The 27,530-nt window shown below is 45.1% G+C and overlaps 2 protein-coding genes across 4 annotated transcripts in view; one reads left to right on the top strand and one right to left on the bottom strand.

Moving 5' to 3' along the window:
• Positions 1–11: 11 nt before the first annotated feature.
• Positions 12–20,957, bottom strand: BORCS8 (BLOC-1 related complex subunit 8). Of its 2 annotated transcripts, none has more exons than XM_040320733.1 (4): positions 20,868–20,957; positions 4,650–4,762; positions 3,661–3,725; positions 12–559 (listed from the first exon to the last, which is right to left on the bottom strand). In XM_040320733.1, the coding sequence occupies exons 1-4, from the start codon at positions 20,902–20,904 to the stop codon at positions 448–450; spliced, it is 327 nt and encodes a 108-aa protein (XP_040176667.1). In that variant the 5' UTR covers positions 20,905–20,957; the 3' UTR covers positions 12–447. The 2 variants fall into 2 exon arrangements, with proteins under 2 accessions (XP_040176667.1, XP_040176676.1); XM_040320742.1 differs by having other exon boundaries at positions 20,810–20,897.
• A 271-nt stretch (positions 20,958–21,228) lies between these two features.
• Positions 21,229–27,530, top strand: part of RFXANK (regulatory factor X associated ankyrin containing protein) — a 29,389-nt gene continuing 23,087 nt past the window's right edge. For both annotated transcript variants that reach the window (XM_040320722.1, XM_040320716.1), the window contains exons 1-3: positions 21,229–21,339; positions 23,622–23,750; positions 26,187–26,267. In XM_040320722.1, the coding sequence (XP_040176656.1) occupies positions 23,624–23,750; positions 26,187–26,267 (208 nt within the window). In that variant the 5' untranslated portion in view covers positions 21,229–21,339; positions 23,622–23,623. The remainder of the gene's footprint in view (positions 21,340–23,621; positions 23,751–26,186; positions 26,268–27,530) is intronic.

Below are 27,530 nucleotides of genomic sequence, written 5' to 3'. Positions count from 1 at the left end.
AAGTCTTTGTGAATCTGGGCCGTAATGTTTATCTGTGTATAAGTGCATTATACCACTGTGAGAGTGTATATGGGGACTTACATAAAGAACACAAAGTAAAGAATGTTTGAAGAGCACGTTTTCCCAAACCTCACAGTTTTAAGAGGAGTATATAATCACGTTACGTAATACAGTTCGATTTATTTTCATGCAAGCCATTACTTTAACATAGCACTTCCTTCAGTTTTCTTACAAGTTCCCTTGTTACTTCAGATACCATTCACATTGTATACAGTCAATATCGGCATACAAGTTTTTGTAAAAAAAAAAAAAAAGCCCCAAGCAGAAATTCACAAAATAATGCCAGTATTCTTAAGCGGGAAAATTGTCTTTGCTTCTCTTTTCTTCTTCTCTGTCTTCTGCTTATATGTGAAGGCTGAGATGGAAAATGAAAACCTTTCTGGCGAACTACCTGCGACTCTGTACTGTGTTCAGCTGGTTCTTCAAGTTGATTGCTTGCTTCAGTAGACCTTCGATGCTCTTAAAGTGCACGCTGCTGAATGTCATACTTTTTACAGCACTATGTTAAAAAATATATAATAGTAGGTAGTAGAATTATTATAAGTCACTATTCACAATCCCAGCTATTTGACTCTTAGCAGATACATATTCCTTAAAAAAATATTATGGAAGCTTAGGATCCATGGTCGAATGCACATCTGCCAGGTTTAAACAATTGTTCTGTAAAGGGCTTTCAGCTGCCTGGCATGGGGTTTTTCCTTTCTTGTTCATTGAGGGACTCAGTATTCAGAAACAAATTGGTTAAACAATGACCGCACTGGCAGTTTTTTGCTAGTGTCCTATTAGGATAGACACCTTTTCTCTACTGAGAAAAGTTTAACCATTTTTAATAGCCATTTACTTCTCAAGAAAAGATTTTCTTTAAAACAAGACTTCTCTACAAGCTGCTTGGGCTGGTCAATCTGGCAGCTATCCAGATTGATGCATCCACCAGCTTTAGAGGACAGACCTGGTCCCTGCTGCACTATTAGATTGCAGGGAACTTGACATTCGGGCACTGAGCTCTGCTTGTGGCGCTTTCCAGACCTCTGTGTACAGTATTAGTTAGTCACAGAATGCTTTCCAGGTACACAGCCAAAGCATGGCTCTGGTGTGACCCAGTCTTTAAAGATTCATTTATGAGTAGGCCAAGCATTGGGGGAAACACTATATTTATTTAAATCATTAGGTGCCATTATTATCCCTTTTTTCTGTTGGTCTTCACAGAAAGGGTCTAAATTCTGCTGCATCAATAGGTGGAGTCTGTGGCTTCAAGTGGTGCTGTTATTAGTCTGGGATCTCTGACTGGCCCTAAGGCCGGGTACACACGAACAAACATGTACGGTGAAACCGGTCCGTCGGACCGTTTTCACCGTACATGCCTGCCAGAGGGCTTCTGTACGATGGTTGTACACACCATCGTACAGAAGTCCGCGCGTAAACAATACGCGGGGCGTGTCCGCGTCGATGACGCGGAGACGTGGGCGGGCCTGCCATTTAAAGGCTTCCACGCATGCGTCGAAGTCATTCGACGCATGCGAGGGACGGCGGGCGCCTGGACATGTACGGTAGGTCTGTACTGACGACCGTACATGTCCGAGCGGGCAGGATTCCAGCGGACGGTTTTAAAACACGTCCACGAATATTTGCCCGCTGGGAAAAGGCCCGGCGGGCAAATGTTTGCTGGAATTCGGCCCGCTCGCGCCTACACACGACCGAACATGTATGCTGAAACTGGCCCGCGGACCAGTTTCAGCATACATGTTTGGTCGTGTGTACGGGGCCTTAGACTACCAAAACCACTCCGGTACACATCCTTCCCCAAAGCATCCTGTACAGAGTCTGGGAAACTCTTGGTAAACTAATTTACTCCTTGCAAATGTTTTGCAGACCAATATTTTTTTATTTTTTTATTAAAAAAAGTGGTGTCTGGTCTTTATAAAGCACCGACTATTCCTTTTGTGGATTCACCAGTGTTTAGGGATCCCTATGACAACGGTTTCAAAATCCTTGTTTTCTCTGGCAGTCCCTGCATTGCAAACTACCATTAGCCATGATGTAAGTCCAAGGTTATATTCACACTGATCTTTTTTATATAGCACTTAGAGCCCATGATGACACTCCTACACTACTGTATAGGGGTTAGTAGATATCTCTTGTCGTATTTACCTCTGTGTTTTCAGTACAACTGGATTTAATCTTTTCTTCCTCCAAAACTCCTTCCTTGTCTCTGCAGACTTAAGACATGGCTCCAGACTGGCTGGTCCAGGTGGTTGTAGTACGGTGACCTGGCTAGACACCTGGCAGGCATGTTCTGGGCTCTTTCAGATCATCTGGATCTTCTATCCCAAGGGCTGGGGTTTCACAGATGCTGCCAGAGCCATTTTTTGCAATTTTCCCCCACACGTTAATAATGCACATTTTAGTTCATCACCTACCCATACCTCCCTAGGACTTCTACCATCTGCTGAACATTTGATATCAGTTTCTGATCCATTGCTCCCTGAGCAGCAAGTCATTCAGGTATCCCACAATAGGAGTCCCCAATAACTCCAGAACTAGACCCATCACCTTGGTAAACATTCTTGGTGTCATAGACAGACTGAAAGACAACTCCGCAAATTGACAGTGGCAATCCTCCACTACAAGGAAATGCTGCGAGATGTCTTTGCCTGCAAGGGAGCAATGACCCCTTGGGACAACAGTCCTTCCAGGGCCTTAAACAAAAACTCTCTTCATTGATCTGAAGATATCCTTGAGTGCATAAAGAGTGGAGAAGGAAAGCAGCAAAACTCTAGTTTGTAACCTTTGAGTACCAGGCTGCAGAACCAGCTGTTTTTCTATAAACTGAAGAATGCTGAGAGTGGGAGGCATTAGATCAGGTTGATGTATGATGGCCAGCCTGCTGAGTCCCAGGTTCATCAATCTGCAGTATGCCCTATGGTTAGATCCTGTTTTAACAGTGTCTTCCAGCGATCACATGACTCCAGGCTCTCTGCTTCTCTCCTCCCTGGCTGATGTCAGCAGGGGAATCTCGGCCCCCGCCCACTGGAGATATCAGACAGGGAGAGCTGAGAGCCTGGAGTCATCTTATCACTGGAAGACACTGTTAAAACAGTTGTTGTTTTTTTTAATAAAGGCACAGGCACTAGGAGGCAGCTTTTTATCTGACAGAGGGGGTGATACAAACATGAGATAGTGGATTAACAACCACTTTAATATATTTAAAAATAATTACATTTAGGTATTGTTTGTATGACAACATTTATTTGAGAAATCCTACACCTAAAAAGTCCCAACATTATTTGGCTTTTCCCTGGAACACCAGGAATCTAGCAATTGGTATGATTCTTCCAAATTCAAAATACTTATTTCATTTTCTGGTAATTCTAAATTATTAACAAAGATTTATTTTGCCATAAGGATAACAGACCAGCATCTGACTTAAAGAAGATAACTATCATGTCCAGAAATGAATGCATCCTAGGACCCAACTTGTCAAGGTGCAGATTACTTTCTTTTATGGAAAAACATGTTCCCGGACTTCTTTGCCTCTTTACTCCCGGATTGGACCTACCTTCTATTCTCTATATTTTTATGGTGATACATTTACAGCTTTACCTGCAAGCATACTCCACTGTGTAAATGGATCCTTGACTTTGCTCTTCCCAGTTCTGCATATCAGCCTGTAATATCAATATCAGAAGAAATGTCAAATTCTCATGGTAAAGCATACAACCAGACTAATGTTATCAACTGAAAAAGGTCTAAAGTCAACAGCACCTCAGACTTGCTTGTATGCCCACCTTGGTAGCTCAGCACCAACATCTATACAATCCTATCTCAATGTATCAAATGTAACTATCAGAGCAGATTACCAATGAAGGAATACAGAGGTGTGGCTTTGTTCACATTAACAGCGGAGAAATTAATAGAATTGCCAGACTGAGTGGCTGTGTTAATCAGTTTGAATGCTGCAGGTTCATCTCAAGGACACTGATAAAAAAAAATGACCAGTTACACTTAACGGTAAAGGTGTTTCTGGGAAGTCTTCCAGGACGTCAAAGCCAGGTACCCACTAACCCCCCCCCCTGAAAAAGTATTCAAACATTGAAGAGGAGGAAGGTAGGAGGCAGAAAAGTAGAACATCCGTTTGGCGGTAAAGTGCCACTTTAAGTTATATATTCAAGCAATCAACCCATGTTCACAACTCTTATAGTGAAGACCCAATTCTGAATAAAGAGGTTAAACTTGATAGTTGCAAATGCCCTTCTCGGTCTGTTGCAATGCAATTATACAAAACTCCTTTTAGTTACAGTGTAACATGGCCAAATAATTGTGAATGTATCATAGCACTGGAGCCTGGTAATGAAGGGGAATTTCAGACTACTACGCAAGTGGTTAAAGTGAAAGTACTTCTGCTTTTTTAATACGAGGTTGATTTCTGATACTATGTCCTTCTAAATGATAGGGACCATCTGAAAAACTGCTCAAGATTAGCTGCATATAATCAGACTGTTAGGACTGACTGAAAGTCAAAATCTTTTTTACATCAGGGTTGCCCGAACACAAAGGGACTAACACAACAGATAAAGGAAAAGCACTCTCACCTTGTGCTGGGCCAGCTCCGGTAATGATCTACGCACATGTTCCTGCAGGCGATACAAAGCCACTGAAGGCTCATTGGCGAGGACATACATACTCTCCGTGAACTTGTCTGTGACTGAAAATGAACAAAGTGAACATAATGTGACTTACGAGGAAAAGCAATGCCCAACATTAGGTGGATCTCCTTTCTTTCTGTGTATTATGCACACTAATGCTAATGTTCAGACTGAATTTTGGAAGGGCGAGAAACCAACAGAAGTCAATAAAAACTATCCAGGGCTTATGTGGGTTGGCGTGAACACTGTGGACGCATATGTGCAGCAGCGGCGGCCTGGTGTTAAGATCTACTTTTCCTGCTGATGCATATGTGTCTTGCACAGTTGGAGTGAGCTTAAAAGGAAAAGTACAGCCAAAGCTTGTTTGGCTGTACTTCTCCTGTGGATCACAGGAGTGCAGTTAGTTCTGCATTCGTGTGACCCGTTTTCAGCAGACAACGTGCTGGAGCCCACTGTCAGCCGACGATGCAGAGCCGGTCCAGGTTTGGGCAAGATTGCCACAATGGAGTTGGGATCCACCCACATGCCTGGACCCGCAACCGCTCAGCCTCTCAGCGAGCCACTGAGTACCTAAGCTGGCCGCTCCCACCTTACCACAGTTCAGCGCTCCAGTGAGTGTGTATGGGGGGGGCAGAGAACTGCTGACCTAGAGTCAGCAACTCTCCGCTCAGGGAGCTGTGAGAACGAAGTGAGTTTGCCTGAAGGTAAGCTTTAACCACTTGCCGACCAGCAGCCGTACTTATACTGCGGCAGGTCGGCTCTCCTGCGTGAACCGACGCACCTGTACATCGGTTCGTGCATGCAAGATTGCGGGAGCGCACCCGCAGGTCCAGCAAACTCAATGTACGCCGCCCGCCCGGGATCGTTGCATACAGAGGCAGAACAGGGATCTGCCATTGTAAACAAGGTGGATAGATGTTCCGACAGGGGACATAACAGATCTTCTGTTCCCAGTGATCAGGAACGTGTCATGTCCCAGGCAGCCCATCCCCCCTACAGATAGAACACGCTGAAAGAATACACTTAACCCCTTGATCGCCCCCTAATGTTAATATTACAGCAGAAAGTAAAAAATATAGCGCAAAAAATAAAAAACACAGAGGTGATCAAATACCACCAAAATAAAGCTCTACGTTGGGGGAAAAAAGGACATCAATTTTGATTGGATACAGTGTCGCACGACTGCACAATTGTAAGTTAAAGCGACGCAGTGACGTATCGCAAAAAGTAGTCTGGTCATTAAGGGGGTAAATCCTTCCGGTCCTTGGTTCTAAAGCCTTAAAGTTTTTACATTAATGCATTTCATGCATTATAGTAAAAAAACTTCTGTGTCCAGGATCACTCCCCCAAACCCTCCTTATACTTACACGAGCCCATTCTCAATCCAATGTTGTGCACAAGAGCAGCAGATCTCTCCCTCCTCACTGGGCAGATTGATAGCACATAGAGCCATTGGCTCCTGCTGCTGTCAATCAATGTATATGATGAGGGAGCAGGGGGTGGGGCAAAGACTGCTGTCTGTGTCTATGGACACAGGCAGCGGGGCTTGAGATTGAGCCTGCACGAGTACACCCTAGCAAGCTGCTTGCTATGTGGGTACTCGAAAGGAAGAAGGAACAAGGAGCACCAGTGGGGGAACCCAGACGAGGAGGATCAGGGCTGCTCTGTGCAAAATCATTGCACAGAGCAGGCAAGTATAACATGTTATAAAAAAAAAAAAATGAAAGGTTTAGATTTAAGCTGAATTCTGTGTCTCCTGTCGCCTTGTTTATTTTACTATGTTATTTGGCCTCTGTGGATACTGTAGTAGCATCAGCTATATACAGTAAGCTACGCTGTGTTCCAGCAGTAGAATAGGTGACTTCCCATCTGTTGCCAAAACAAAACAGAGTCAGCCTGAATGCTTCTTAGCCACTCAGAAGAAGCCTAGTCTTTTTTGTTTTTTATCAATAAATACAAGGCTTCCTCTGATTAGCCCAGGTGGAAATTGTGATACTATCTGCCCACCTCTCCACCTTGATCAATCAAAGGAAGAGAGGGTTATAACCCCTGTTGGTTTTATTTTTTGTTACCATCTGTGCCACATTGAAGTGATTTCCCTTCAATTCCTACCCCATAGCCTCAACAGGAATGGAGAGGAAATCCCTGGCAGTCACCAGTACTAATGTTCCCATTTCCCTTCTATTAATGTTCTGGTATCAACACAAAATTTGGAATTTTCTTTTACTTTCACTTTTGATAACTCTTAGACTAGGTTTACACTGCTGCAAATTCTATTGCGATTTTGAGTCGTTGCGATTTCTCAAATTCGCAAGTGATTTCAATGACATAGTTTAACATTAGTGCCGTTCATATCAATGCGTTGCAAATATAAGCTGCAGGAAAAGGGTTCTGTGCGAGTTTGATCTGTGTGTGATGCGAATTCAGCTCTATAGACTGGCATTCCCTGAAATCACAGCGATTTTGAATTCACAGCAGTGTTACCTAGCCTAAGATTGGAAGCTCTAACGAGCTGAGCCCTCTGATTCTTACTGTATTATAAAACTGTACTGTCTGCCCTCATGTTGTAAAGTGCTGCATAAACTGTTGGCGCTATATAAATCCTGTATAATATTAATAAATACAAAAAAAATAACCATAAATAGTACTATTCAAGGTGTGAATCCTTCTAACATGGGTCACAGAGAGTAATAACAACTGACAGGTGATCTAATCCCTCTCCACTCTATCCAAGACTAAGGCTCCTTTCACACGGGGACAGATCCGCTTTGAGTGGTCCGCCAGCTCAGCGGGAGATCTCTATGCAGTTCTCCGCTGAACCGGCGGATGAAAAGTCCCTCTCTGCTCACTGAGCGGGGAGAAGTCCCTCTCTGCTCACTGAGCGGGGAGGGGCTTGTGCAGCGCCGCTGTATCCCTATGGAGAGATCTGATGAAAACGGACAGCTTGTCCATTTTAATCAGATATTATACGATATCGACGTATGGCGACATATTGCCATCCGTATGATTTTAGCGGATCGGATGTCAGCGAACACGTCTCCACTGACATCCGATGCTCCATAGGCTTGCATGGAGCGGCCGTTCAGATCCGCCGACAGGCGGACCAGAACAGTCCGACCATGGGAAAGGGGCCTAAAGAAAAAAAAGCTTTGCCTGCAGTTATAATTATAATTATATATCAGACAGGAGGCTCATATCTTATGCATTAACTTTCTTTATTTAATGCCCATAGCAGACATTTTAAAAACTTTTCTATTAACTTTTAATGTAAAAAATTTTTAGTCAGTGAGACTACGACTCCCAGCAGTCCTTGTAATCCGTAGCCACGCCCAGGTCGGTGACCTCTATATAACAGACTGCCCGACTAAGATCCTCCTCTTTCTTTCTGCTCATAGCAAAAGATAAGTACTCACCCTCATACCCAATAAAGTGGTGACTACCCCTGAGATAGACCCCATTTTAACTAAATATTTAATGAAATCTGGCAAATTCCAGAGAAAAGGGGTAGAACGATCATTCCGATCCATTCAAGATCGTGTCCTAGACATGATGGGCCCCCTGACCAAGATTCTCAATCTTTCGGAACAGGCGGCAGCATCCGGGCAACCGGTCGACCTACAACAGCTGAGAGGCTGGGCGCAAAGGGCAATATGCCTGGCTGGCACTGCCAATACGGCATGCTCGATCGAAAGACGCCGATCTATACTGATGCGTCTGGATCCCCAATTAGCCCACCTGGCGGAGTCAGAACCCGGACCATCGGCGGACGGCATGTTATTTGGAGACTCTTTATTAAAAGATGTCAACAAATTTGTGGGCCTTTTTACAAGCCTGGACAAGGCTCAAAATTCCTTGAGGAAAGCTGGGACCCCCAAGGTTTTTAACAGGGCCGGCAGAAACAGAGGCCGCTCTGCCGGCCGTGCCCCATCATACAGGCCACAAAATAGAGCCCCAGTACAATACCAGTACCCGCAGGCTCAATCCTACGCCGCTCCAGTGGCACAACCTGCCCCCTTCTTTCCACCACGAGGCAGACCATGGCGAGGACGAGGGGGACGAGGTTACCCACGATCCCGACCTCCCACCGGTGAGTATGATGCACACACCACTCATTCACATTCCTGTGGGGGGACGGCTCAGGTATTTTACCCACGCCTGGTCTGCGATTACGGCAGACGCGTGGATATTACACACTGTAACGGGGTTTGCTGTGGACATCATAACACCACCACCACTCAATGTTATACCGCCACCCATCCGCTTCGCAAACCAGAACGTTGCTCTAATAGACAACGAACTGCGAGATCTACTGGCCAAACAGGCTATCATAGAAGTGGACCATTGCTCCCCAGGATTCATCAGCAATATATTTCTAGTACACAAAAAAGACGGCGGTTATCGCCCAGTGATCAACCTCAGGGAGTTGAACCAATATGTCGTATACCGACATTTCAAAATGGAAGGTATACACTTCCTCCGAGACCTCCTACACCCAGGGGACTGGCTCGTGAAAGTAGACTTGAAAGATGCCTACCTTACGGTCCCCATACACCCAGAATCACAACACCTCTTACGATTCCTATGGAGGAGCAAGATGTGGCAATTCACTTGCCTTCCATTCGGACTATCGTCCGCCCCATGGTGTTTCACCAAACTGCTGAAACCGGTGGTGGCGGCACTGAGGAGCAGGGGGGTACGTCTGGTCATCTACTTAGACGACATTCTCATCCTAGCCTTCTCGGAGATCCAGGCCCATCTCCACATGTCATGGACTGTGTCATTATTGCAACAACTGGGTTTCATTGTAAACCAGGATAAATCAATATTGATTCCTTCTCAGCAGATGGAATTTTTGGGTTTTACGGTGGACACCATCCAATCCACCCTCAGCCTTCCCGGCCCCAAACTCGCTCTAATCCGCAAGGAGATCCGGGCTGCACTGCGGAAGGGTTGCCTATCCCTCCGCACGCTAGCGCGTCTTGTGGGCCTCTTGGCAGCTTCCATCCAAGCTATTTTCCCGGCCCCATTACACTACAGAGCCCTCCAGAGACTCAAAATCATGCACCTGAGACAAGGTCTCAGGTACACCGACGAGGTTCCCCTATGTCGGGACACGATCGAGGAGTTGAAATGGTGGCTTCGCCATGCCGTAGAATGGAACGGCAGGACCAGCTTCAATCCCTACCCGGATGTGGTCATAGAATCGGACGCCAGCCGCAGGGGCTGGGGCGCCAGATGCGGCAGGGCATCCACCGGAGGGACTTGGTCAGTAGAGGAAACCAAGCTCCATATCAACGCCCTAGAACTCCTGGCAGCTCTATTCGCTCTCAGGAGTTTTATGCCTCGTACCTCTACATGGGTACGGTTGTATTCTATTCCGCATGGACAACGTGGCGGCGGTCCAGTACGTCAACCGCCTGGGGGGTACCAAATCCAAAGTCTTAGCGACCATCGCAAAGGAATTCTGGCACTACTGCTTAGCCCACAATATAACCCCTGTCGCGGAATACATTCCGGGCGTGTCCAACTGGAATTCTCGGTACCTGCGAGATTCCAGCGACTGGAAGTTGGATCGTTCAGTATTTCTCTATCTACAACAGATCTGGGGTCCACTCTCCATAGACCTTTTCGCCTCACGCCTCAATCATCAGCTGCCCCGCTTCTTCAGCTGGAGGCCGGACCCAGAGGCCTATGCGGTCAACGCGCTTAACCAACCTTGGCCGGAGGGCACGCATTACGCATTCCCTCCCTTCCAGTTAATCCCCAGACTCCTCATTCGGATTGCCACCCTGGAGGCAACTGTGGTGTTGATCACACCGTGGTGGCCGACCCAACCGTGGTTTCCCCTCCTGTTGGGGATGACCGCGGATCGTCCCAGGCTTCTGCCTCACTCTCCTCATCTTCTCACCAACCCGAACGGGGAACTACACCCCCTAATTTTAGAAGACAACCTACCACTCTTGGCGTGGCTGGTTTCGGGATCGCGGACGCTGACAACATCCTTTCACAGTCGGCTCAGGACCTCCTCGCCCTGGCCTGGGCCCCCGGGACTCGATCGGCATATCGATCAGCCTGGGGACTCTGGGTGCGTTGGTGTGATCGACGGCAGGTCGATCCTGTACGAGCCCCTGTATCTTTAGTGGTGAATTATTTGGCAGATTCCTTTGAATCTGGCAAATCGTTCAGCTCCATAAATGTTTACCGGTCAGCTATCTCGGCGTACCACTGCCCTGTGGATTCCCTGCCGATCGGCAAACACCCGTTAGTTTGTCGACTCCTGAGAGGCATAAGATTTCAACGTCCCCCACGGCCTAGATACCAAGCAACCTGGGATGTTTCCAAGGTGCTGGATATGTTCGCCAGGTGGGAGGATAATTCGGATCTTCCTCTAAGACTCCTTTCCATTAAACTGACAGTCCTTCTCTGCCTAGTGTCCATTAAAAGGGTATCCGATGTTAAGGCTTTGGATATCTCTAGACGACAATTCTCACCGCAAGGAGTCAAGTTTTCTGTGGTGCGCAGGACTAAGACCGGTATTCAATCGGTCTTCTACCCGTTTTTTCCTGCTCATCCACTCCTCTGCGTGGTTCGCTGCCTACAGGCATATGAACTACAGACCGCTAGTTTGCGTTCCCCGGGTTTGTCACAACTCCTGGTGTCTTACGTCAAGCCACACTTTCCAGTCTCGTCGGCCACGCTAGCACACTGGGTACGAGTGGCCATGGACATGGCTGGTATTGACGTGTCCCTCTTCGGAGCCCACTCCGCCAGAGGGGCCATGGCCACTAAAGTAGTCACGTCAGGAGGCTCCCTTTCCGATCTTCTAGTGGCGGCAGACTGGTCTTCAGAGACTACCTTCCGTCATTTTTACTTTAGACCGCAAGATCATGTATCCATGGCGGTTTTACCCTAATGTTGTATGTGCAATGTATTCTGTCAGGATATGCATATTATGTCTGCAGGATTAAAATGTTAGCTTTAAACTTGCATAAGATATGAGCCTCCTGTCTGATATATAAATCTAGATTTTCCTAGCTTGTGACGGAAAATATAAGTTATATGAAGACAGGAGGCGAGTATCTTCCCTCCCGTCCCACCCTATTATGTATATCTCTGATTTCTTCACAGGTTACTGAATATCGTACCTGGATGCTACTCCAGATTGGGATACTTTGAAGAATTACTGCCTCCTTACCCCTGTTGGGACGGAACGCCTGTTAAACCCTCGTTGGGTTAAAATTTCCCCGAGGGAGGCGCATGCGCGGAGGCACCCGTGATGGCTGCTTAAGCCGGGAGCTCCGCACTGACCCGGTCATCTCGCCGCCCTAGCCCGGAACGAACGGCAGCCGACGGCCCGAATTTTGGCCACACATCTGGGGGAACCTTAGGACTGCTTGTACATGTACAGCAGCGCGGTCCGGCGGGACCCGAGGACCCGTAATTCGCCGGTGGAGATACCGAGCGAATCCAAGATGGCGACCGCGCCTCAGGTAACAGAAGCCAGCGCTGGGGGGAGACAGGAGGACAGAAACTCTGTCCCAGAAACCCATCTCCTATGCAGACATGACTGCCCATGGCGCTCCTGCTCTCATGTCTCTCTCACCAGTGGCCATAGTTCCTGATATGGAGAACCCCTCACAGCAGCACTCAGCCTCTCATATCTCCCCCATGGGAGCTGCATTATCCCCCTCAGGCGCCATTTTCTCCTCAGGCATACCTGAGCCCATTATGCCTCAAAATGCAGGAGAACTTTTCCTCAAACTCTCTGAATTGCTGGAGAAAGGCCTGGCCAACACTGCCAACAAAATAACTAATGACATTAGAAATGACTTTCAAAACCTCGGCTCTAGAATGGAGGTGATAGAACAAAAATTGGATATCACTGTTTCTAGGGCTAATCAGAACACTGACCACATACATGCTTTGCAAGAACAGCTTGACACTGCTTTGAACAGAATTGACGACCTCGAAAATCGTTCAAGGAGAGAGAATTTTAGGGTCAGGGGGATCCCAGAATCCATTCTGGACGTTTCTACAGCAGTGCAGGACCTCATAAAGCACCTGCTACCGTCAAATGCTCATAAATTAGAATTGGACAGGGCACACAGGTCCCTTGGCCCTCTCAGAAAAGACGGTTCACCTAGAGACATTGTGGTAAAGCCACATTACTACACAGTAAAAGAGGAAGTAATGAAAGCCTCACGTCAACATCCCTCCATCCTGTTCCAAGGAGTCAATGTACAAATCTTTGCGGACATATCCCCTCTAACCATCCAAAGGCGTAGGGCCCTGAAGCCTTTACTTTCTATTCTAATGCAGAAAGAAATTCGATACTGGTGGGCCTTCCCATTTGCCCTGAAATTCTCACACAAGGGAAAAACTTATTCCTTCACATCCCTTCCTGAGGGGGAAAAACTTCTACTCTCCCTGAAGCTTATCACGCTGGATCCAGCGATGGACACCTCCACCCCACAGGCAGGATCGTCCAAACGGCCTACTCCTACCAGCCCTATTTCACCGCCATGGAAATTCAACAAAAGTAGACGTATCAAGGACTCAGTCACAACCTGACTTTTTTTTTTTCTGTGTCATCAGATATGTTTTCCTTTTAGGGTTCCTGGAATGCCCATGATGGGGCATGTTTTACCCGGGATTTTCCAACAACTTTGGGAGATCCCTGGTCCACTTGGTTCCCAACCGTTTCAACCACCTTAGGTTGTCTTTTTCTCCTTCACAGGATTAATTTTTGCAAAACTTAGCATATATTTTGTATATTACTGGTGCCGCCGGTTTTGATCCGGGCCCCTTCTCAGTTTGGCGGGAGGGACCGGGATCAAGGCTCTTTTGGTATTTTATTGATGACATCCAAACTGATTTTTGAACCACTCGGGTTTCTATATATATATAGCCACTGACTCAAGGTCATTAAACCTGGACTTAAACTTAGTAATGTCCTGATTATCTTATATAGCATACTGATAGGTCCTAATTGGATCCCTTCCTCTTTGATCTACGGGCTTCGGCTGCCCTTGTTCTATATGTTCTAAACTGTTATAGTTTTTGGTATTATATATTAATAATAACTTTATGTGCCTTATTCCTTTTAGGGATGGCTATGACCGGGGCAGATGCCTTGTGCCCCCGTCCAACCCTCGACTGTGGATTCTCCGCTGTCGGGAGTTGGTCTGGTAACCCTTGACTTGGGTTACGTGTATGTTTTGTTTGGCGGGAGGGGGTTGGGACTTTTTCCACCCCACTCTTGCCGGTTTCATTTAATATGCTTTGCCATATGTTCCTTCTTTTTTTTCTTCTCCTGCTTTTCTTTTTTTTTTCTTGAGGTTGCCAAGCTGCGGACACAATTCCTTACTAGCTCTTCTCCGGGTCCAGGCCCTTTATATGCCGTTTGCTCTCGGATCCCACGCCTCCTATCCCCTGGGGTAAGTGCACATAGCTACCATACGCTCTTGTTATTTTTTGATTATGTCACGTAATTCCACTTCACCTCCACTTCTTAGAGTAGTATCCCACAACGTCCAAGGTCTAAATTCCCCTGTCAAGAGGAAGAAAGTGTTCCAATCCTATCGCTCCCAAAAACTAGAAGTACTTCTTTTACAAGAAACCCATTTCCCTACAAGTTATTCCCCTTCATTCATCCATACTCACTATCCTCAATTCTTCCTGGCAAATGCAGAGGACAAGACAAGAGGGGTTGCAGTGCTCTTCGCTAAATCTTGTAAATTTACATCATTATTAGTACACAGGGACCCTGAAGGGAGATTTATCCTAGTGAAAGGGTGGATAGATGAGCAACTTTTTTCTTTTGTCTCTTATTACGCTCCTAATAGAGGGCAACTCAAATTTTTTCAGTCAATGTTCAATGCCTTAGAAACACTCTTGGAAGGGATAGTCATATTGGGGGGAGATTCCAATGTGGCGTTCGACCAGAGTCTTGACAAGTCCAGACCTCTGTCTTCACAATTGACCCGTCCTACTAGGACAAGTTCGCAAATAGCTAAGCTGATTTTTCAGCGAAATCTAGTGGATGTTTGGAGGGAATTTAATCCCTCTAAAAGGGATTATACCCATTTCTCCAACCCTCACCGCTCATACTCGAGAATAGACCACATCCTTGTTTCCTCGAGACATGTCCCTCTGATCACTAAAGCACGCATAAAAGAGACAGCTCTTTCTGATCACTCAATGGTGATTTGCTCCCTTCAAAGCAGGTCAGGCGACTTTCATCATTTTCACTGGAAGCTTAATGAAACCCTCCTTAAAGACCCATTAGTTGTCTTGGAAATTGAGAAAGCACTTCAGGAATATTTTAACTTAAATGATGTAGAAGGGATCTCAGCTGAGACTCTATGGGCTGCGCATAAGGCTACGATCCGTGGTAAGCTCATACAACTTGCGGCTAAAATAAAAAAGGACAAAGCTTTGGAAATTGAAAAATTGGATAGGGAATTTACAGATTTATGCAAACGGCACAAGAAAGATCAAGCTACGATCCAGATTTCCCAACTGGACGCTGCTAGACTAGCCCTTAACTTAGCGCTTACTGTAAGGGCTGAGAGGTCCCTTGGGTGGAGCGGAGCGAAATTTTACCAACATAAGGATCGAATGGGTACTATGCTAGCCACCAAACTTTCACCGACTTACCGCACATTCTCTCTCCCAAAAATCAAAACTCGCGAGGGGGTTACTACCCGTAACCCCGAAATTATTCTCAAAACTTTCCAAGAATTTTATTCTGAACTTTACCAAGCCGGTGACTCAGCTGGGATTCCGGAGATTCAATCCTACATTGACAAACTGCCTATCCCTAACCTTCACATTGATCATGTGAAGCTTATGGAGGCTCCCATATCTGTGAAGGAAACCTTGGATGTGATTAAAAATTTGAAGGGAGGTTCAGCTCCTGGGCCAGATGGCTTTTCGGCCCCTTATTATAAAAACTTCGCAGATACTCTAGCCCCTCACCTTACAAAATTTTTCAATTCTAAAAGAACGGGGGAGGACCTCCATCCTCAGCTGAACGAGGCATTCATATCTGTTATCCCCAAACCTGATAAGGACCCGGAACAGGTGGAAAATTACAGACCCATCTCATTGATCAATAACGACGTGAAAATTCTCACAAAAATATTAGCTAACAGAATAAATTCATTTATCACCCATTATATACATAAAGATCAGGTAGGCTTCATACCGGGGAGACAGGGTCCGGACCAGATCAGGCGGGCGATAGATGTGGTTTCGTTACTACAGTCGGGACGGGATGTCGTTGGACCTCCAGAAGGCCTTCGATTCTATATCTTGGCCTTATCTATTTGAGATCCTGAAACGGTGGGGGTTTGGAGAGAATTTCCTGGGAACGCTGCGCTCCTTATACTCAGGACCGCAGGCGAAGGTCAAATTGCAGGGATATTTCTCAGATCCTATATTGATCAAAAGAGGGACCAGACAGGGATGTCCCTTGTCTCCTATCATTTTTGCTGTGGCAATAGAAACATTAGCTATTGCCATCAGGTCCAATCAGGATATTACTGGAGTTTCTTGTGGACAGCAAACCCACAAATGCGCTTTGTTTGCGGACGACTGTCTCCTATTTGTCACCTCCCCGGGAACCTCCTTGAATGCTATCTGTAAAGTGCTTGACTCATTTGGACATGTCTCGGGATTAAGGGTCAATATGAAAAAATCAATGGCATTGAACATAAATATACAACCTATAATGGTAGAGCGACTGAAGACTTTGTTTAGATTCCAGTGGGCGGACTCCTCTATCCGTTACCTGGGGATAAACCTGACTAATAAATTTGAAAACCTTTATCAGGCCAACTTCCCTCCTATGTTCCGCAAACTCGAAACTGATCTACAAACGTGGGCCACCCACAAAATATCCTGGCTAGGAAGGATCAATTCGGTCAAAATGACTCTCCTACCTAGACTGCTATATTTATTTAGATCTCTCCCCATTGCAATTAGGAAAGACCAACTTAAAAAATTCCAGGGCAAAGTGCTGAAGTTTATTTGGGATGGTAGAGGATATAGGTTGCCCCAAAATGTTTTATATGGACCCGTAACTAAAGGAGGTCTGGGTTTACCACTTCTTTTTCGTTACTATCAGGCAGCTAGATTGACCCAACTGTCATCCATCTACTCCAGCCGAGAGAAACCAGATTGGATTGAGATGGAGGGTCAGGCAGTTCCTAATAATCCCCTGGATGACCTGCTCTGGTGCTCCCAAAAATTAAGACCGGCCATAATGGCCCCAACACTCTCTCAGGCATTCAGGTTTTGGGATGACTTGCGGAAATCTCCTGCGATAATCTCCGATATGCGACCTCTAGCTAATCTGTTCCAGATTCCCCACTTTAATCCAAATAGAGACCCTACGATTTTTCGATGGTGGTTGGACAAGGGACTTTATAGGATTGGACACTTTCTCTCCCCAGTGGGCCTGATCTCATTGGCACACTGTGTGGGACCCTTGGGTATGCCGGACTCTGAAAGGGATAGATATTCCCTGATTTCCCATTTTATTACATCACTTTGGAAAAATAAACCAAATCCCCCTGAGTTCACCCGTTACGAAAAATGGTGCATTAGCACTACTGAACAGAGAGGTGGCATTTCTATTATTTATAACTCACTATCGGATCCTACTTCCAAATTTTCTTACATGGAGGCGTGGGAGAAAGATCTACGGATGTCCTGGACTCTGGAGAAGTGGCATGAGGTAGGATTGAGATCCTCCAAAGGTCTTATTAATATCTCTTTGATTGAAGCTAACCTTAAAGTATTAATGAGGTGGTACTTGGTCCCTTCCAGACTAGCAGCTATGTTTCCAACCACATCTCCATTGTGTTTCCGGAATTGCCAAGCCCAGGGTTCCATGTTACACATTTGGTGGGAATGCCCAAAAATAAGGGGATTTTGGAACAAAATGTTTTCTCTCATCAGAAAGGTAACCGGTGTACCGGTTGAAAAATCTCCCCAAATAGCATTACTGGGGGTCGGTGTACCCCAAGCATCTAAATATACTCAAAGACTAATAGCCTTCATGCTCACAGGTGCCAAAATTACGCTGGCGGGTGCCTGGAAACAACCTACTGTCTCTGTTCAGGTGGCCAAGAGGAAGATCTCTTGGATCATGCACCAGGAGAAGATGGTAGGCTCAATACTCAATTCTTCCAAAACCTTTGAAGCGGTGTGGGAACCCTGGGCTAGACATTTAGGTTTACCTACGATATAAAGATGAGAGAGGGTGGAGTTCCGCCTGCTTGTTCTTGTCCTTGGCTCTCTGCTCTGGTTGTGTCCAGGGATTGTGGCCCGGTCAGTGTAGTCCGTAGCTGGCAACCTCAACCTATACTCTTTCTTTCTTTTTCTTTCTAGGTCTCTCTGACCTTTTACCTTCTTTCTTTCTTCTTTCCTTCTTTCAGTTACATCTTCATATAGATTTGAAGATAAAGTAGTCAGTTTAACTTTAATGATTACACTAGAGTATTTATAGTCTTTTTTATTTTTATTTTTTTATTTTTCCCTTCTTTGCTGTAAAGTACCACTGAAGATTACTGCCAATTTACTATGTTTTCTTCTGGTCTCTCCAGCCCTCACTGAAAATGTGTTTGTGAGATAGGATATTCCATACTCTGGGATTTGCCCACGACTCCGGATACCTCAGTTATTCTGGGACTGGGGGTTTGTTTTCACTTTTATTTAGCACATCCAATGAGTTTAATGTATTCACTGATTCTTAGGCACAGTGTGAACCCATTGAGGGTGCCGGGAATACAGTCAGTATTAGGTGCTATTCTCCCTTTTCTATTTTTTTTTCTCTTTTTAATATTAATTTATTTCCTTATTTATTTGTTTTTGCCCGTTTTTCCTTTCTCTTCCCCTTGAACATTACAGGTTCGGGGGTGGGGAAAGGTAGGGGGGGAAAAAGGAAAGAAAATTATCTTGTTCTTCACATAGTTTTGTCTTTGCTATAAAATGATTTGAAGATTCTACCTCTGTACTGTATGTATATCATTCGGCCCCAGGCTGTTCTGGTGGCGCTTGCAATGTACTGTACTGCTTTTCAATAAATCTCTTTAAAACGGAAAAAAAAAAAAAAAAAAAAAAAATTCCCCGAGGCCCCCGTTGGGACTCGACGAACGATTCTGATCCAAGTTATGGATTCATCGGACCTCGGCCGGACGGATACAGTTCAAGACGACGACATCCGACAGACAAGATCTTCGCAGCAAGAAAGAGGATCTTAGTCGGGCAGTCTGTTATATAGAGGTCACCGACCTGGGCGTGGCTACGGATTACAAGGACTGCTGGGAGTTGTAGTCTCACTGACTAAAACATTTTTACATTAAAAGTTAATAGAAAAGGTTTTAAAATGTCTGCTATGGGCATTAAATAAAGAAAGTTAATGCATAAGATACTCGCCTCCTGTCTTCAAATAACTTATATTTTCCGTCACAAGCTAGGAAAATCTAGATTTATTTTACATTTGGAAGGATTAGAACACCTGTCAGGCTTTTATTGCTGTCTATGTCCCCATTGGGGAGATTCACCCTCTCTTGACTTGCTCTGGTCACCATTGGCATCAGTACTGAAAGTGAGAGGGGGAAAAAAAAAATGTAAAATGTAAGCGTTGTCACCAGAACAGGAAATCTTATAATGGGGACACCTGTTCCTGCGACAACTATCAGAACAACAATCAGACAAATCGCATGAAAAACACGATCGTACAATAACCTGATCAAAGCTTTCGAGAGCCGATCACATGTGAAATCACCTGAAGCGACAACCACCAAAAAAAAATTGTACGATACCAGATCGTACGGTTTTCGTTTAATCAGTATAGTTCAGGGGTAGGCAACCTCGGCCTTCCAGCTCTGGTGAAACTACAAATCCCATCTTGCCTCTGCCTCTGGGAGTCATGCCTGCGATTGTCAGGGTCTTGCAATGTCTCATGGGACTTGTAGTTTCCCCACAGCTGGAGGGCCGAGGTTACCTACCCCTGGTATAGTTGTTGTTTAAAAATACACTACGTGACATCACTTCCGAATTTGTATTCCCGTTGTATGATTATTTTCGTACTTTAGTAAACTTAATTTTCAATATGAAACTAGCACAAAAAAAAATGGATGATCATTCATCCGATAATCTCATTGGGGTAGATTCAGATAGGTCAGGGGATCTTTAGATCCGTGTAATCTATCTTATTTACGATCCGCCAGCGCAAGTTTTTGAGGCAAGTGCTGTATTCAGAAAGCACTTGCCTCGAAAGTTGCGCCGGCGGATCGTACTGCGCCGATCGTACTGCGCATGTGCCGCCAGCTAAATTTCCCCGCGTGCATTGCTCCAAATGACGTCGCTAGGACGTCATTGGTTTCGACGGGAACGTAAATTACGTCCATCCGTATTCGCGACCGATTTACGCAAACAATGTAAAAAAATCAAAACTCGGCACGGGAACGATGGCCATACTTAACATAGGATACGCCGCATATAGCAGGGGTAACTATCCGCCTGAAAAAGCCGAACGCAAATGACGTAAAAAAAAAAAAAGCAGCGGGCGTTCGTTTCTGAATCGGTGGAAATCCTCATTTGCAAATTCGTTGCGTGTATAAAACGAAACGCCACCTAGCGGCCAGCGGGAGAATGCAGCCTAAGATCCGACGGTGTAAGTCACTTACACCTGTCGGATCTTAGGGACATCTATGCGGAACCTGATTCTATGAATCAACCGCATAGATCCGACGGCGTATCAGGAGATACGCCGTTGTATCTCTATCTGAATCTGCCCCAGCGTGTGTTCCAGGCATAATAGGAGGACTTCCCCTCACATTGGAAAGAAATCCATTCACTTCCTGTTGTGTCTATAGAACAGGAAGTAAAGGGAAATCTCCCTGAAGGGGAACAGATGGAAAATAAAAACTGCTACGGATTAATACCAGTCCAATGAGAAGTTTAGGCTTTAGTTATACTTTAAATGCCATTACTGTGTGTAGTGAGCAGAGGATTCATATGAATTTCCAGCTCTGTGAATAATCGATAGAATATAAGGAAACAATACTAAGAGCAGCTCTGGTATCACTTACTTCTTTGAATGATCGGCCCTGCCATCGCTTTACACCCTACAAAACACCACCGGCTCACCTTTTTTCACCTTAATCTGCATCTCCTGCTCCTCCATGGCTTGAAGTTAACCAGTGCACCGCCTCTACACGTCCGGGTGAGCATGGTCCGTCACGGACAGCTGTCCGGGTGAACTGACACTGAAGGTTCCGCCTGTAGAACGGTGCTGAGAGAGGCTGTAGTGTAGAGCAGAGTCTCCTGGCTGAACTAGCCTGCTCTGTTCATCTTTTCAGTCATGGGAAGAGCCAGGTATCAGGTTGGTACTATAAGTCTCAGCATAAAGAACTACACACACATCAACTGACTGTCAACAAAGCAGGCAGAGACAGAATCCACCAATCGGAGAGGGAAGAAGCCAGCGACCAATCGGGAAGCCTCTTCCATCCAGCTTCCAGGAAGTGTCTTCTTGCAGCTCTGAAGAGGTACCTGGTGCGAAGAAGAAGGAGAGGAAGAAGTAGAGAGGGGACAGCAGCAGGAGGAGGTCATTGCACGGGTGGGTGACTCCGTTCTATGGGAATGTGTCTGACATGAGAAGAGCAGGGGAGCACAAGCTTCTGTAATGACAACTTTACTGCAATCATCTTCAATGGAATTTACTAAGACTGGAACAGCTGTACATGGCAACCAATCAGCTTCTAGCTTTCATCTTTAAAGTGGAGTTCCTGTCATTTGCGTGTTTACTAAAAGTCAGCAGCTACAAAAACTGTAGCTGCTGACCTTTAATAAACACACACTTGCGCTCACCCCAGCAGTTTTCTTCCTCCTGCAGCGCCGCTTACTATAGGCACCCGACTGTGACAGCTTGCGGCTTCACAGCTGGATGCCCACTAGGGTTGCCACCTCATCCCTTTAAAACTGAATACATATGAATTACCCGGGTTCTGTGGCTAATTAAAGCGGAGTTCCACCTAAAAATGAAATTTCCGCATGTCCGCATTTGGCATGTCATTGTTTTTGGGGGGGGTCAGGAGGAGTGGGACTTCCTGTCCCACTTCCTCCTTCCGCCGAGGGGCTGGTAAGGCGATTAGCTTAATCGCCTTACTGCAGCCCCTCCCTGTATGCGAGCGCCTGTCCAATCGGACGGCGCCGTTCGCACATGCGCAGTGTCGCTCGCGCATGCGCAGTGGGTGCCCGGCCTTGAAGCCCTAAAGCTGTCACTGCCGGGTGCCCACACCAGGAATAAAGACGCCGGTGAGGGGGGGCGAGGAGCGGAGCCCCGGCCGGCTCGTCGCTGGAACCATGGCGCAGGTAAGTGTCAGTTTATTAAAAGCCAGCAGGTGCACTTTTTGTAGCTGCTGACTTTTAATAAACTTAAAAAAAGGCTGGAACACCCCTTTAAGGTGCTACAGATGGTAGTTCTCAATGAACTACCATGGCTCTGTGGAGCGGCATGGTAGTTCATTGATTGTTCCTGTCATATTGTATCAGCTTGCCCGTACAATGTACGGGCACACCGATACGTAGACAGACTGCATGGCCTGCACCTGGTGCAATGCTTTACAAGCTCCAAAACAAAAGCACATTTTCACACTTAAATGAAAAGTCCCTCCTGTCCACCCCTTTTCCTGAATATTTCTTTTTTTTTTCAGAAAAAGGGTTCGGTCCTGCCTTCAATACATGTTATTTGCCTAGGCCAATGACATGTACGGTGTCTGTTGTGCCTCCTGTAATATGTACGTCACATATCCCAGGAGGCCTTAGTGCTTATTCACAGAGGAGGGGAAGGCCTAGTGGCTTGTCATTGGGGGCTCTCTACCCTAACCCTAAAGAGCTGGCGGGCTTCATGATAATGTCCGACATGGCGGCAGAGAACCCGAATGGCAGCTGTTGAGAATAGGATCTAGGCAAGGCGACATTGGATCCTCTGGGTGGGCGAGTATCTAAACTGTGGAGAACCCGCCACAACTTATGCCGGGGTTAAAAAATATAATATAAAAGAGGGGATGGAAAGGTGAAGATCTGCTTTAAAGTGGTTTTAATTCTTTACATATACCCAGTGAAGTGACTGGCCTCACATAAATTAAACAAATCCTCCTACATAAGTTGTATCTGTTTATCTGCAGCCTTAATTCTCTACATTTGCTCAAAGTCCAGCATTTATAAAGCTTGTCTGACGTGTCAGAACACAGGGGCCAGAGAGCTGAAGATACACTCTGCAGAGCTCAGTGAGGAGAGATTCAAGAGCTGATTGGAGACAAGGGAACACACACACCCCACCATTTTTCTCTTGGTATCAGGAAAAGTTTTCAGAAGTAATTCATGCTTATAGCAGAGGAACAAAGCAACATACAGAAATGACACCTCGTGCTCTGGATAGAGACACTCGATAGAGGGATATCATTTGTTCATATTTCATGTCTGAGATTTACAACCACTTTAACTGAACAAGCAGAAGATAGAAGCTGAGTTACTAGGCACAGCTGCTCCAGTGTTAGTAAATTCTCCCTGACTTATCTTGTAAGCATTCTTTGTAGGCCCACTGTGTATGATTATCTGTTTATTATCAGTGTTGCCATCAGTGATTGTCAATTCTTAGGCCCCTTTCACACTGGGGCGGGGGGCAGCGTCGGCTGTAAAGCGCCACTAATATATATATATATATATATATATATATATATATATATATATATATATCTATATATATATATGTGTCATTGCTAAGCCTTGGAAAGTTAATATCTTTGTTGGTTCTAAATAAAATGCTATTATTTGTATTGTTCTATGTGCTTACAATTATAACACATTATTTATTAAACTCCTATGTTTTTATCCTAGAAATGGCAGATCCTATGGCGAACGCCACAGGCTTTCCACTTAATAGTGACGAGAGCACAGTCATTCTACATCTTTACCCAGCAAGTCAGAGTGGCTCAGACACGGAGGAAGAGATGACTCATATGAATGGTATGGATTTAGAAGAACTGTGATCATGTGGGGAAGTTGGACTAGAGGGATTTCACCAGATGGCCCCCAAGCTACCTGAGAATATAAGTTCAGCTGCATTAGTAGTAGGGCCACCATACCAAGTGAATTCAAGGATCAAACCTGCTCTCCCCTCTTCATCAGCACCTTGCAATATACTATAAACATCCTACATGATGAGATGTTGTTAGTGTGCCACCTACTGCCAAGTGCTGTGATGCCATCTTAGTTGGGGAAGCAATGAAAAGTGAGAAATCCTTGTAATGGTCCTCTTTTATAATTGCCTTAAAGCGGAGTTCCACCTAAAAATGGAACTTCCGCTTAATCCACTCCTTCCCCCCCCTTACATGCCACATTTGGCATGTAATTTTTTTTTGGGGGGTAGTGGGGGGGTCAGGAGGAGTGGGACTTCCCTTCCCACTTCCTCCTTCTGCCGAGGGGCTGGTAAGGCGATTAGCTTAATCGCCTTATTGCAACCCCTCCCTGTAGACGAGCGCCTCTCCAATCGGACAGCGCCGCTTGCGAAAGCTGTCACTGCCTGGCTGTCACGCCGGCCGGTGAGGGGGGGGCGAGGAGCCGAGCCCCGAGCCGGCACGTCGCTGGAACCGTGGAGCAGGTAAGTGTCTGTTTATTAAAAGCCAGCAGCTACACTTTTTATAGCTGCTGACTTTTAATAAACTTAAAAAAAGGCTGGAACACCCCTTTAAAGTGGTTGTAAAAGCTCAAGGTATTTTTACCATCATGCATTCTATGCCGCCCTTGAGCTTGCTTTGGTAATAGCAGTTCCCATATACTTCTAATGATACTGTCAGATCAGTGGTGGCAGCTGACGCCTGCCTATGCATGCTGCAAATGTATGAAACGGAAAGACATGCTATATTAGTTTATAGGAAGTTCATATTGGATATAGGCGCTTTTGATCTGTGCCCAGGAGAATGAGCATGGATGGACCCAGAGATCCGGTGGCAAGGAAGTAGAGCACTAGTCTAGATCAATGTTTCTCAACATTTTTTCAGTCAGGGCAGCCTTTAAAATTCTGCGCAATCTTGAGGCACCCCATTCTAAAGGTTAAAAAAAAAAAAAGGTAAATGCGTATCGGTTTATATAATACAGCAAAATCCACACAGGTAGGACACCCATTTTTTTTTTTTTAAACCACTTAAGCCCCAGACCATTTGGCTGGCCAAAAACCAGGACACTTTTTGCGATTCGGCACTGCGTTGCTTTAACTGACAATTGCGCAGTCGTGCGACGTGTTTTCCAAACAAAATTGACGTCCTTTTTTCCCACAAATAGAGCTTTTTGTTGGTGGTATTTGATCACCTCTGTGGTTTCTATTTGTTGCCCTATAAACAAAAATAGAGCGACAATTTTGAAAAAATATGTATATTTTTTTACTTTTTGCTATAATAAATGGCACCAAAAAAATAAATATATATAAAAAAAAAACATTTTTTACCTCAGTTTAGGCCGATACGTATTCTACATATTTTTGGTTAAAAAAATAAAAATAAAATCACAATAAGTGTTTATTGATTGGTTTGCGCAATAGCGTCTGCAAAATAGGGGATAGTTTTATGGATTTTTTTTTTTTTTTTTTTACTAGTTATGGCGGCGATCTGCGATTTTTATCGTGACTGTGACATTATGGCAGACACTTTTGACACCATTTTGGGACCATTGTCATTTTTACAGCGATCAGTGCTATAAAAATGCACCGATTACTGTAAAAATGCCACTGGCAGTAAAGGGGTTAACCTAGGGAGTGATTCTAACTGTTAGGGGGCGTGGCATGCCACTGTTTGCTGCTCCCGATGACAGGGAACAGACAATCAGTGACATGTCACTAGGAAGAACGGGGAGATGTTGTGTTTACACTAACATCTCCCCATTCTTCAGCTCTGTGACCCGATTGCGGGACATAGAGTCCGCGGGAACAGTCACGGAGCTCGCGACAGGGTCTCGGGCCGAATGACCATGTGGATGGCAAATTAAAGGGGACGTATATATACGCCCATTTGCCCAGCCGTGCCATTCTGTCAACGTAAATCTGCGTGCGGCAGTCCTTAAGCAGTTAAAGAAAATACACCAAAGCAGGGGAGAAGCAAACAAGGATGCTGTGCACAATTCCCAATGTCCTCCCTATCAACTGATGACGTCACTGGTTGTTAGAACACTAGCGGCTAGAAGGTCACAATGAAAACCTGTGACTTTGTGTAACTAAAAGGCAGGCTTGATCCACCTGTTGACAATTTTTTGACAATGTTTAGACATTTTTCCAAGGCACCCCTGAAGAAACCTAAAGGCACCCCAGTGTGCCTGGGCACCCTGGTTGAAAAAGGCTAGTCTAGATGACTGTGGAACATTTTTGGGATTTCTGTAATATTTACATTAAAGCTTTCTCTCTCTTCTGTACAGTTGGCCCATTGAAATATTCAACTACTCTAACCAACCGGCAGCGTGGAAACATGGTATCTGTATTGCCAGCTACACTGGACTGTGAGTACACGGAGAAGTGCAGCGTCACTTAGTATAACACCTAACACATATTTATATAGAGAGATTTTACTTGCAGAAACATTAGTTTACATCAGTTTTCATGCACGTTTGACTAAGTTTCTATGCACATTGACATCTGTTTGTTTTTATGTGCATCAGTTATGTGCCCTGTTCACACCAATGTTAATTTCATGTCAGTTTTTTTTTTCCATGCGGAAAACTGCATACATGTTGCAAATTCATAGTTAGTCAGGTTGAAAAAAGACAAAAGTCCATCTAGTTCACACACACTGCACTGAAAAAATCCACACATTGTGGTGTCAACAAGGCACATAGAAAACCATTGATTTATTTGAGCCCTTGTAGAATGCCTACAGAAAAACTGATGTATCTGCACCATGGTATGGCCTCAAATTGCAAAAGGGATAGTGGTAGGTTACGTTAATGTGTAATATAAACTTTTTTTCTGTATCAAAAACGCATGGAAAGTAGGTTATATGGTTTTCAATTGCATAGTTCACACCAGTGTTTGCAGTTCCAGTTCCAGAAAAAAAAGTAGAACATGCTGCATTTTTTCTGCGCTGGTGTAAAACGCATCAAAAACACACTGAAACTTACCTAAATTCACCAAAAACACACTGGAACACACATGTGATTATTTAGGGCCAGTTCACACCATAGAAACGCAGTCCGGATGCGTTCCAGATGCTTTTTTGAATGCGCATTTTTGACGCGTTTTTATGCGTTCCAGTGGGTTTTGGTGCATTTTTGATGCAGTCTAGTGAATTTCCCCCCCCTCCCTTTTTTTTTTTTAACCTTAAATAAGGACATGTGTGTTCCAATGCATTGTTGATGCATCTATTTGCGTTCCAGGGCATTTTTGATACGTTTTTCAGCATTCGAATACAGTCCAGTGCAGGAAAAATGAAGCATGTTCTACTTTAATTTACTCGAACGCTCTGGAACTGCAAGCACTGGTGTGAACTATGCCATTGAAAATCATATAACCTACTTTCCATGCGTTTTTGATGCAGAAAATAAAACACACTGGACTGCATGTGGTGTGAACTGGCCCTGAAGGTTAAGAAAAAAAGAGGGGGGAAAAATGCACTGGACTGCATCAAAAATGCATCCAAAACGCACTGGAACGCATCACAAACACGCATGCAGAAACATCTGGAAGGTATCCGAACTGCGTTTCTATGATGTGAACTCGCCCTAATCTAATAAATATGCCAAAAGCATTTTATTACTATATGTATA

This window comes from Rana temporaria, chromosome 1, assembly GCF_905171775.1.
Source record: "Rana temporaria chromosome 1, aRanTem1.1, whole genome shotgun sequence".
Taxonomy (NCBI): Eukaryota; Metazoa; Chordata; class Amphibia; order Anura; family Ranidae; genus Rana; species Rana temporaria.
The sequence above is the reverse complement of the archived record's forward strand: the minus strand, read 5'-3'. Positions and strand labels throughout refer to the sequence as shown.

Coding starts and splice junctions, on each gene's coding strand:
- BORCS8 (XM_040320733.1), bottom strand. CDS start 20,904: ATGGAGGAGCAGGAGATGCAGATTAAGGTGAAAAAAG. Junction 3,726..4,649: donor CGGAGCTGGCCCAGCACAAG/GTGAGAGTGCTT, acceptor TTGATATTACAG/GCTGATATGCAGAACTGGGA. Junction 560..3,660: donor ACAGTGGAGTATGCTTGCAG/GTAAAGCTGTAA, acceptor TTTTTAACATAG/TGCTGTAAAAAGTATGACAT.